This window comes from Gopherus flavomarginatus, chromosome 7 (assembly GCF_025201925.1).
Source record: "Gopherus flavomarginatus isolate rGopFla2 chromosome 7, rGopFla2.mat.asm, whole genome shotgun sequence".
Classification (NCBI taxonomy): domain Eukaryota; kingdom Metazoa; phylum Chordata; order Testudines; family Testudinidae; genus Gopherus; species Gopherus flavomarginatus.
In genome coordinates, this window is record NC_066623.1 from 83,844,268 (window position 1) to 83,856,967 (window position 12,700).

At 45.4% G+C, this 12,700-nt stretch overlaps 2 protein-coding genes across 10 annotated transcripts in view; both read left to right on the plus strand.

Moving 5' to 3' along the window:
- TGFBR3 (transforming growth factor beta receptor 3) overlaps positions 1 to 12,700 on the plus strand; it is a 518,676-nt gene that overhangs the window by 359,160 nt on the left and 146,816 nt on the right. The window lies entirely within an intron of this gene.
- Positions 1 to 12,700, plus strand: part of HFM1 (helicase for meiosis 1) — a 105,657-nt gene that overhangs the window by 28,281 nt on the left and 64,676 nt on the right. The window contains 3 exon segments of the mRNA XM_050962113.1: positions 8,535 to 8,578; positions 9,181 to 9,282; positions 11,621 to 11,766. Of these exon segments, the coding sequence (XP_050818070.1) occupies positions 8,535 to 8,578; positions 9,181 to 9,282; positions 11,621 to 11,766 (292 nt within the window).

Sequence of the window (12,700 nt, forward strand, 5' to 3'; positions counted from 1 at the left end):
AAAGCACTTGCAACCCCTCCCAGCTTGGTATCATCCACAGACTTTGTAAGTGGACTGTCTATGCCATTCTCCAATCCATTTATGAAGATACTGAATAGAACGGGACTCAGGACAAATCCCTTTAGGACCCCACTCAGTATGCCCTTCCAGGCTTGACTGTGAAGGATTGATAACTACTCTGAGTACAGTTTTCCAACCAGTTGTGCAGGTTGGAAGTAGTAGGTTCATCTAGGCTGTAGTTTCCTAGTTTGCTTATGAGAAGATCATGTGAGATAGAATCAAAAGCCTTACTAAAGTTAAGGTATATCGCATGTTCTGCTTCCCCCAAGCCCCTTTCACAAGGCTTGTTGCCCTATCAAAGGATATTAGGTTGGTTTGACATGATTTTTCTTGACAAAGCCATGTTGACTCTTACTTACCACCTTATTATCTTCTAGGTGCTTACAAATTGTTTGATTATTTGCTCCATCATGTTTCTGTGTACTAAAGTTAAGCTGACTGGTCTATAATTCTGTTTGTCCTTATTCCCCTTTTTATAGATAGGTACTATATTTGACTTTTTCCAGCCCTCTGGGATCTCTCCCGTCCTCCACTAGTTCTCTTCAAACAGTTCCTTAGGTATACTAGGATGTATTTCATCAGGCCTTGCTAACTTGAAGATACCTAATTTGTTCAAGGCCTTGTCTACACTGCAGAGTTTTGTGACACAAGTTATGCCAACGATCAAAAACCACTATAATTACATCCCCTTTGCATGTTCACACAATGCTGCTTCTGTCAGTGGAGCACATCCATAGTTGGTGCTCTAGCATTGACAGTGAGAGCAGTGTGCCATGGATAGCTATCCCACTGTGCTACTTGCCACCTTCTGCAGCTAGAAGTTTTGAGGAGGCCAAGTGGATCACAGTCGAAGTTCCCTCTAAGCTGTGTGGTCACACAGCAGGCTATCAAGGGCCACGTGAGCGGGAAGAGGTGCCTCTCCCCTGGCCCCAGCCCTGGAGTTGCCATGGCCAGAGAGAGACACCTCTTCCCTAGCTCCAGAGCTGCCATGGCCGGGGAGAGGCACTTCTCCCCTGGCCACAGGCTGCTGCAGCAGGAGAGGACTGGGGGGAGTCTTCTCTTCCCGCTGCAGCCCTGGGTCAGCCTGCACCCCCAAACCTTTATCCCTGGCCCTACCCCAGAGCCTGCACCCCTAGCTGGAACCCTCCCACTCCAACCCTCTGCCCTAGCCCTGAGCTCCTTCCCCCACCCTGAACCCCTTATCCCTGGCCCCATCCCAGAGCTCTCACTCCCAGCCAGCACCCTCCCCACCCTACACCCTTACCTTTTGCCCTAGCCCTAAGCCCCTTCCTGCACCCCAAACCCCTCAGCTCCACCCACCACATATCACCTCCATATTGGTGCACATAACAAAATTTATTCTGCACATGGATGTAAAAAATTAGAGGGAACATTGTTCACAGTGCATTATGGGTATGAGCTCAATGTCCCATGATGCAGTTTATGTCCCAGCATTCCATGGGCTTCTGACTGCGTTTTGTGCCATTTTTCAACGGCTACTGTTTACTGCGCATCTGCCTGAAAGGATGACTCCTGCACTGCTCTCTACTTTTGTGGTCGCTGTTATGAACACTTCGTGGCTAGTCATGCCGTATATCATAAGCTGAACAGGAGTCCTAGGTGCCTGACCTGCTATGTGCCTTGGAAAGAAACAACATCAGATTACTTTTGGCATTCAAATATAGCAATAGTAAAAATAGGAGCAGCTGCGCACAGTCACTTTGGGACTCAGGAAACAAGCACTGAATCGTGGGATCACATTGTTATGCAGGTCTGGAATGACAAGCAGCCACTGTAGAACTTTCAGAAACAGAAAGTCATCTTCTGGAACTGTGTGTGAAATTTGCCTTAGCACTGCTTTGCAAGGACACCCAAATGAGAGCTGCCCTTTTGGTGGAGAGGTGTGTGGTGATCGCTGTCTGAAAGCTGGCAACTCCAAACTGCTACCAGTCACTTGCAGATCAGTTTGAAGTTGGGAAATCAACCGTTGAGACTGCATTATTGCATCCGTGAAGAGCCATTAATCTCATCCTGCTATGAAGGACTGTGACACTTGGAAATGTGTCTGAAATAGTGGATGGCTTTGCGGCACTGGGTTTCCCTAACTGCAGCGAGGTGATAAATGGCATGGATATCCCAATTTTGGCCCCGGACCCTCTTGCGATGGAGTACATCAATAGAAATGGGTATTTCTCTATGCTATTGAAAGTGCTTGTAGATCACTGTGGTCATTTCATTGACGTCAGGGAAGGGGCATGACATGCATCTTCAGGACTGTACAGAAAGCTGCAAGCAGGGACTTTCTTTCCAGACCAGAAGATTTCAATGGGGGATATTGAAATGCCCATAGTGATCCTGGAACACCCAACGTACCCCTTACTACCACGTCTCATGAAGCCTTACACAGGAAACCTGGGCAGCAGCCAGGAGCACTTCAACAATAGGCAGAATGACTGTTGAATGTGTGTTTGGCAGATTAAAATCTTGCAGGCACTGCCTTTATGGCAGGTTAGACCTAAATGAGGAAAATATTCCCATGGTCATAGCAGCTTGCTGTGCTGCATAGTATTTGTGAGGTTAATGGGGAAAATTTTCCCCCAGAGTGGAGCACGGAGGAAGATTGTCTGGTGACTGATTTTGAGCAGCCAGGTACCAGGGCTATTAGAGGGGCACAGTGGGGGCACTATTCGAAACAAGGACGCTTTAAGGCACCATTTTAACAATGAACACTAGTAATGTGACTTTCTATGTATTAAATGTGACTTTCTGTGTATTAATTCTAGCAGCAACCATTGTGTGTAGGAGACAAATAAAGATTGTCTTTCAGCAGGTGTGTTTTTACGAAATATCAGTTAACAACATCCAGAAAACACTTGGTTGAAAGGGAGATAACAGTGAAGGGCAGTCTCCTGATGTAGACTCTCATAGCTTTTTGTAACTCCAGCTATCATTTTGGAACCCATCTGAAGGGATGGAATGAATGGGGTACTGCGACAGGCTGGGAAGATGCAAGGAAGGTGTGGGAGAGGTTTGTGGAGGGTATGGAAAGCAGTTCTGTATAGGCTGCAGGGAGGGACAAGCACACATGTATTAGGCCTGCAGTAAGAATAGGGACTCCAACATCTCTCTATGCACCTCCATCACTTTTGTCAGCTGCTTCTGACGCATTAAAATTTACTCCTGACTTTCCTTCTCCTGCCTCTCTCTCTCATAATTTTCATTTACTAGCTCTTTCCATACCCCTGTTCATGTTTTTCTGCATCTGAGGATTGGAGCACCTCTTGAAATAAAGCAGGACTATTTTTTCAGCGGAAGAAGCGTTGTAATGTGTACTGTTTTGTCGACAAAAGCTGACTTTTGTCAACCAAACTCTGTTGTGTAGACAAGGCTTTAGGGCTGGATTAACTTTTTGTGGGTCTGGCGCCAAACATATTTGTGGGCCCCTATGGGGCAAGCTGCAGGGGGGTGGGATGGTTAGTCTGCAGAGTGTAGGGCGGGCTGGGGCCAATGAGGCACAGTGCAGTGGGAGCAGCCCAGCAGGAGGGCACTGTTTACAAACCTGCAGCTGCCAGACCTGTGCTGCCAGCATGCCCCTTCTCTTTGAGGGCAGGCCCGCACCACTCCAGCTCCTGCCCAGTGCCCCACGCTTACACCCAGCCCCTGTTGCCCAGAGACCTCCACCACAGATCTCTATGCTCAGCCCCCACTCCTCCCAGAGGCCTCCCCTGCTGGCCTCTCACCACAACTGCACAGCACCCTGCACACCACACTGCTCACTCAGCGCCCCCATCCATAGACTTCCCCACTGCCCACCACCTTCCTCGCAGCTGCACAGCACCCTACATTCCTCAGGGGATTCTGCACCAAAAAATTTAAAATTCTGCACACTATTTTTAAAATTCTGCAAATTTTATTTGTCAATAAATAAATGTGGAGGCTCCACCATGGCAGTGGGGAGTACAGGCCACTGGTTGCATGGAGATGGGAGATAACCCTGCAGCGTCCCCCCAACCCAGTACTGGGACACAGCAGTGAGGCTGCACCCCACGCTGACTGTGCAAGTTCCAGGCCTGCGCCAGAAACACCCTGGGGCTCTGCCCCTCCATGCCAGGCGCACCAGGTGTGGGAGAGCAGGCACATACCGGCGGTAGGATCCAAGTGCAGAGGGACTTGTTGTAGGGGGGTCAGTTGGGGTAAGAAAGTTCTCTGTGCAGCAGTCTGGGTGCGGGCGGCTCAGTGGGAGATCTGAATGCACAGAAGCTCATTGGGGGGTTCTAGGTGCAGCGGCAATGGGACTCTGCAGGGGATCCAGGTGAAGGTGTTTGGGTCTTAACAAGGGTTCATTTGGGTGGGGGTCCAGGTGCAGGTTGGGGCTCAGTAGGGAGGGCATCAGGGGGTGGCTCATCGGGGTGGTACAGATGCAGGGGAGGTGGGGCTTGTCAGGGTGAGGGTTTGATGGACCTGCTTAACAGGGGAGCCCCAGCTTCTGCCAAGGGGATGCCACATGCTGGGCTCCAGCTTCCCCCTTGCCGCCGCTTCTCCCATCCCATACCCCTTCCCTTCCCCACTTCTCCATCTTCTCATCCCACTCCCTTCCTTCCACCCTGCCCCCGCTTCCCCATCCCATGCCCCTTCCTTCTCCACTGCCTCTTTCCCCCTAGCCAGAGTCTGCTCCTGCCCTTCCCCGCCATGGGCATTCACTGTTGAACAGAAAACAGGATGGCTCCCAGCACACAGAATGGGAACTCAAGCAGCCCTAGGACCCAGAAAGTGGCATCTTCTGAGCAGCGCCCTCTTTTTTCAGTTGGGAAGCTCTGCACTTGCAGAAAGGGGAGGAGGCAGTGGCATGTGACTCCATGTGCCCCACACCTTGCCTCTATGTGAGGGCACTGCCCCTCAAACTAATGGATGTTCTCAGCTGCCACTCCCTTCCCTTTGCCTCTTGGTCACCTGTGAAAGGGAAGCAAAGAAATCTGCAGGTGATCTGTTTTCATTCCCCCAGGCGTACACCACAGAACCCCCAGTGCCACCCACAGACCCTCTAGAGACCCACTCCCCCATGCTCTTCCTGCCCCCCAGCCACACCCACCGGCCTGCTTGAAGGGACTATGTCCATGCATGGACTGAGCCTGCACCACTGCTTGGACTGGTCAGGGATCCCTCTGGCCCTTCGGAAGTGGCACAACCAGCCAAGACAGAGTGGGAGCCCAGCCTGCACTGGCCAGGATTCCTCAGGACCCACAAGCCTGGAGGGGCCCGGCCCACCACTCACACACCAGGGGTTAGGCAGGAGAGAGAGGGGTGAAGAGTGAGCGGTGGGTTGGGCCTTGTCCGGGTAGAACCCAGGCAGAGTGGGTTGAAGAGGTGGGACCATAGTCCAGACATTAGGGCCCCTTCGGAGTGCGGGCCCGGCGCCATGGTGCCACTGGTGCCATGATAAACCCAGTACTGTTTGTAATTCTTAACTTGTTCTGTCCTTATTTTAGCCTGGGTAGATGAAGTCTCCCATAACCACCAAGTCCTGTGCTTTGGACGATTTTGTTAGTTTTTAAAAAAGCTTCATCCCCCTCTTCTTCCTGGTTAGGTAGTCTATTGTAGAGCCCTGCTATGACATCACACTTGTTTTTTTTTACTCCTTTTATCGTTACCCAGAGACTTTCAACAGGTCTGCCTCCCACTTCTACCTCAGCCTCAGTGCAAGTGTATACATTTTTGATATACAACACCTCCTCCCTTTTTTCCCTGCCTGTCCTTCCTGAACGCATTGAAACTTTGTTTTCCAATATTCCAGTCATGTGAATTATCCTACCAAGTCTTTGTGATGCCAGTTATGTCATAATTGTGATTATTCACTAGTATTTTTAGGTTTTCCTGTTTATTCCCCATACTTCTTACATTAGTGTTCAGACATCTAGAAGGGAAATCTAATGAACGTCTTATATTCCCTCTTGTCTGTCCTTGTCCCTGCTATAATAAAAGCGTAGGTGTATTCTAGCCATTCTATGGGCCATGTCAAGAGGGTTGGTGGGTTCAATACAATTTCTAGTAGAGAGGTATCTATATCTCAAAATCATTATTGCAGTTGGCCACCTTGCTGGGAAATTTCACTAGTGGCCAGGGACTGAATGGACCGTGCAGACTGGATTGTGGAATTTCTCGCCACTAGAATGCTCTCTGCAGAATAGGGTTGAGATACATTTATAGGACTGGGTAATCCAACTTGCATTTCTGTTGACTGAGCTATACTTATTTCCTCTAAATAAAGGAATCTGTTCTTGAAGGATGTCTTTTGGGTACTTTTCATGAACATTAAATGCATTTAATATTTTAAATTACCTGTTTTCTGAAGAATAAAAACATTAATTTCCAGTGAGCCTGCAAAGACTTACACATATGAATAATCCCACTGGATATGGTTTTGTTGAACTACTCACAGATACATGTGCCTAATTTAAGATACTGTAAGTCTTTGCAGGATCAAGTCCTTAGTAAACACAGTCCTAACTTCTGTTAGTGATTATTTATTTCACCAGGAAGTTATATCAAAGCTACATTTTCATTTGTACAACTCCTGGTAGGAATAATAGGAGCTGTGTGTCTTGTTCAATCTCAAATGCATTTATTAGAGCCCAATTCAAGAAGAATGCTAAAGAATGAGTTTAATTCCCATTTTAAATCAATGGGATTTCAAACACATGCTTAAGTGTTTTCTGTAAAATTGATAGACATTTGCTCATACTTAAGTACTTTCCTGAATTGAGACCTACATGTATATTTTAATACAGTACTTACATTAAAGTTTATTTGAAGGCTGTTTTTTTTAAACAGATTTCAAATGGATCTTGAGATAATAATTATACAATTCTGTGTTCAGAATTTCAGACGCTATTAAACAACTATTAGTAGCCTTCTATATTAATGTCTGTTTGAGACGTTCTTGAAACTCTTTGAGCCCAGTCACTAGTATTATTACTATTTATTATAATTAATTAGTCAAAACTCTCATTGAAATCAGAGTAGTTTGAAGAAGTGACTAGAAACTTTGCTTGAGAAAGTACTGCAAGATTACGTCCATAAATGTTTCTTTCCCAAGTCCAAATTCATCAGTATTCAAAGAATATTGACATGAATAGCCCAACATTCATGAACAGGCTTACAATGCACCCAGTATTTTTACTATGGGAAAATAATCAAATCCAAATCCTTCAATACTTATTCAGGGCCATATGCTCCTCTTCACTTAGGTTTATGTAGTGGAGAGAAACCTGCATAAAGTAAGTGAGATGCAAAAGAAGAGATGCTCTTTAGCATTCTCTTTCTTTCCCCAAACCTATGGAAGTTGTATTAGAGAACTATGATGTTGGGATTCATAGTGAACTCTCATGAGGTTGGTCAGGAGGAGGTCTGATCTGGTGGAGTTGATAGGCAACTACTCATTGTGGCATGCTGTCGTCCCAGATTGGTGGAAACATTCCTTACAAATCTGTAGTTGCTTTAATGCCACCCATTGGAAGACCCATAAACTCATGTTGCTGCTAAGGGTGATTGTTGTACCAAAGGGAGGGATCAGTGAATGAGGGAAAGTGGCCTCAAAGAACAGTGTGAAGGGGCAGTTGTTTGTTAGTGGATCCTTGGCAGATATGCAGTTTGGAGGTTACTCTCCGTGTTTTCTCCACGGCTCTCTTCATAGAGTTTCTGGCACTCACTGTCATCCTCTTGTAGATTTTACCATGGGAGGGTGCAATAATAAAATTTAGTTTTTGCTTATAGGAGGGTTATTGTTTGGCAACCTGGGGTGTAAAATGTATAGTACACTTGCCTGCTGTGTGCTAAATTGTATGTGGATCCGTTTCTGTGCACTAAAACTCCCATAGTGCTCTTTGGCTTACTGCTGTTTGAATCAGCAGTAAGTGAAAGTGCGCTACAGAACTTTCAATATATGGTAGCAGAGTCCACAGGGTCAGTTAGTGCATGAAATACTGCAGTGCTGTAGACTTACTACCCAGTTTCCTGGATATTAATTCTCTATTTAAACATATAGACATTACTCAAACAATGGGAGATTTGCCTGAGTTTAGATTACAGGATTTAGTCCTCTGAAAACAAAGAGCTTTTAGTTTCAGGTATCCAAAAGGTAATTATAACTGAGAAAATTATTTAAAAATTATGCCATATACATTGACAGTGACCTTTTAGTATTTTAAAATGTAGATATGAGATAGGATTGTATTGAAAAACACAAGGATGTGACAGAAATAAGGACAAATGAATTTAAACAGAAGAATAAATCTTATGATTTAATGAGCGTAACTGCTGGAATCAAAGTTTAATGTCATTATGCAGAGTTCTTCATAGGATATCATTGTGCTTTTTTAAAAACGCAGTATGTCTTCATATTGTATATAAATTTGTAAAAATGTTTTGTAGTTTTGGGTTTGAAAAATACTTATTATTTTTGTTTCATTTATATATAGATTACAAAAGTGTGCAAATTCAACAAAAGATACCAAAGTGAGAGGTAAGTACAGCAACATAGGCAGTCAGTTATATGAGCCCGTGGTGCCCGTGCTCCACCAATATTTAGGAAACTGGGCACGGCTCCATCAGTGTATGGGCTTACTGCATTTTGGGGGTCCCAGCGCTTCAGGGGGATGCAGGGTCCAGGATGGCCTGGGGGGTTAGCGAGTGACCTGGCCCTGGTGCGCCCCACTCTGCTGCACCCCACCAGCTCCCGGTGTTGCTCAGGGGAGGGGGTGGAAGCTGGAAAGAGGCAAGGCAGGGGCTTGGGGGGAGGGGTGGAATGGGGAGGGGCCAGAGCAGTGGTGTGCTGTGGCTGGGTTGCTTGCTGCTGCTAGTGCCAGGCCCCCCACTAATTCCTCAGGCTACCCTGGATCCCCCATCCCCCTGAAGCGTGGGGACCCCCAAAGCACGGGGCCCCAGGCAGTTGCCCCAGTCCGTCCTATGGATGAGATGGCTGTGCGTGGACCCGTTCTGGGCACCACTAAAAATTACACAAACCTGGCACTCATGTACAACAGTGCTAATTTTTGCCAACATGAATTAATAATATTTGCTTGACGAAAGATAGTAAAGGCAATGGATATAATATTTCTTTTTCAGATCTTTTAATGTGTGGTGTGGCTTATCATCATGCTGGTATGGAGCTATCTGATAGAAAAATAATTGAAGGAGCTTTTACCAGGGGAGACTTACCAGTACTTTGTAAGTAAACTTAAACATTTGAAAGTCAAAACGTTGTTACTATATTTTTTCTTTTTAAATATAGTGAGGGGATTCGTATTTGGAAAAAGTAAACATTATGATTCTTTCGCTTATTTTTATGTCATGAAATCCATGATGATAGAGAGTATGGTTCTGAAGCCTGTATATGAGTAGGTCAATTTGTTTCAATAAGTATTTAGGACATTTTAAGTGCTATTACAGTATAAATGATACTAACATTCACATGAGGCTGCATGACTGGGCCTGTACTTTAGGGTTTGATCCTGCATTCCTCTTGCATTCATAACTCCCATTAATTTCAGTTTTTCTTTTCCCTTCAAAAATAATTTCTATATTACTACTTCATTGAGGAAGAGAAATACCAGTTGAAAATGGAAAACCAGCTCTTTAGTTCTAATCATGTTATCCTGTTCTTCATAGAGAAAATAGATTGAACATGTGAAAAATATTATCTACATATGACCAAATTCTTCAAGTAAATCAACACACTTGTGATTTACTCAGGGGTGAAAGTAACTTAAAGGACTTACCGGTACACAGGGCAGCCAGGCTCCTGGGCCAGGGTGGGGGCCAGCTCTGAGCCCTGGAAGGGGCAGAGCCTAGGGAAGAAGGGGCAGGGCTTACTTTCAACTCTGGATTTACCAATATGTCTTTTATGTTTGATGCTGTGTGATGGGTAGCCAGACATAGTAGTCATACCCTAAAGTCCGCAGTTACAAGACTAGAGTCAAGAATCAGTTGAGTTGGGACACTGGGAGATCAGAATCAGGAGGAAAACTAGAGATCAGAACAGGAGTCAGGAACTAGAGTCAGACTGGGTCCAGATACCAGATGTAAGGATCCGTGGACTAGAACCTAGGTCTGCAGATCCTGGGATAGCTGACATTGCCACAGTGCCACTGGGAAGGCTTGCAGAGCTACATCCAGGGAGCATTGTGGGAAGTAGGCATCACAGGAAGTACCTCCCAAATGACCCAGAGTGAGAGTACCCTGCAGTCCTCTGATTGATGAAGCGCACTATTTAACGCAGGTAGGTGCCCCAGGAAATTGTCTGGGCAACCACACAGACTTTCTGGCCTGCTGCAACACCAGACTTCACCTCATCTTCTAATCTCTGGTCTCTGATTCTAGCCTGACCCTGACTCTTGCTTACTGAACCCAGCTGTAGTGATTCCTCTGATCCCTGTTCATTGACTTTCATCCTTGACATGTGAACCCCAGCCCAGCTGTGATTGCTGGGCAAGACTGCCTACACTCTGGTCCCTTACACCAGGGAGTCTAGAGCAGGAGACAAAATGGAGGTCAGGAACTACCAGTCAAGTGCCAGGAGTTAAGCAGGTCAGATTGCCAGGAGATCAAGCTGGGGAAGCACGAGTAGGTAGTAGGGATTGGGACAAAGCAAGGGAGTGGAGCCTCATTGTTCAGATGGCTTCCTGTCGCTGGCTTAAGTAGGGCCAGTGAGCCAAATAGCCACTTGGGGACTCCACAAATCAGACTGTAGGGGCAGAATCTCACTAATGCAGGTGGGCTTCATGGTTCTCAAGTAAGCTATTGCCAGAATACAGTACTACCATGTGGAGGGTTGGAGCCTGGTTGCTCCTGTGTAGAGGTGGATTAAGCATTTTTGGGGCTGGGGCCTGGGCCCCTCCTCACCCCTTCTGCCTGCAGTCATTCCCCCTATGCACTTCTTCTGGGGAAATGGAGTTGGGGTGTGGGGGCTTGCCGTGCTCTGCCTGCCTGACATTCCTGCTGGGGAGCAGGGTTGGGGCGTGGAGCCTTCCCCTGCTCCCTGGCAGGAGCACCAGGTAAGCGGAACGTGGCAAGTCCCTGCACCCCAACCCCATTCCCCAGCAGGAGCATGGGGACCCCCATTTTTTCCAGGGCCCCCTACAGGCCCAGTGGCTAATCTGCCACTGCTCTTATGAACCTTGTGGGCCTGGAGTTTGAGACTGGTGAGTCATGAAAAATACATTATTATGAGAATTATTTTAGTACTATAGATGTGCATGTCACTTTACAGGCAAATTAAAAGACCCAAAAACTGTCCTAAAGTATACTAGTCACTACAAAATAGGATGAAGTCATGGCTATATTCAAACAGTTCCTGAACTATTTGTATTGAATGATTAGGAGTTACTTCAATGTGAGTTTTGGTGCACAAGGAATGAAAGATTGGACCCTGATTTACCTGTAAATGTTAACAGATATTTTTTAGCACCTCACAGGATTGGACCATATATTTGCTGCTTTATTTAAAATCTTGCTAGTATACCGAATACTGTTTATTATTAAATTAATATGCTTTAATTTGATTCAGTTACTACTAGTACCTTAGCTATGGGAGTAAATTTACCCGCACATCTGGTAGTTATAAAATCTACATTGCACTATGTTGGAGGAATGTTTCAAGAATACAGTGAAACAGATATTCTGCAAATGATCGGGAGAGCAGGGAGGCCTCAAGTAAGTTAACTGTGTATTTTATATTAATGCTTTCTAAATCTGTCGTATTAAAAGCTACAGTATACACTTGACAAATAAATAAAAAATACCCATAACTTAAGGGATAGCATTTGCTTTTTAAAGATTTATTTGTAAGTGAATTATTGAGTTAAAAAAATACTGAACAAAGAGAACTATGTGACACTGTAGACAGATCAGTGGAGATCTCCATTGATCTGTATGCAACTGTAGTCCAAAAAGCAAGATGTTAGATTGCATAAGGAATGGAAAGTTGAATAATATGGCAAATGTTATAATACCTTTTATATAAATCGTGCAGCTTCATCTGGAATAGTGTGTGCAGTACTGAGAAGGACATCACAGAGCTCTTGCATATTATTTAAATAGAACTAAAAGTTTTTGAAAATTATCTAGATTATTTGTGTTTTATGCTAAAAATCACACGGGTCATATTGTGTCTCCCTAAACCACTGGTTTTCAACCTGTGTTCTACAGACCCCCAATTTCCAAAGGGGTCCATAACTTCATTAGAAACTTTTAAGAGGTCCACAGATTTAAAAAGATTGAAATCCACTGCCATAAACCGTTTCTAAATGGATTAAATAATGTATTGTTGAATGTTACACGTTAGCAGAAATTCCTATACCTATGATGGTATGATCTCATTCTACCAGAGCTGTGGCAGCCTCTTTTGCTTGCCTTAAGCAAGTCCCTGTTACTGAAATTTCCAGGGCTGCAACATGGAGTGCTTCATCAAGTGCTTGCTCATGTCCATTCCATTAGGTAGGTGTGTGCTTGTCCTGAGCACTGCCACTGGAAAATTTTCCCTCAGTGGTATCCATAAGGTCAGCTCTGCTGCCCCCTGGAGACGCATGCTCCTAGCACCAGTGTAAAGGCTCCTGCCAGGACCCACAGCCCTCTCAGTTCCTTCTTA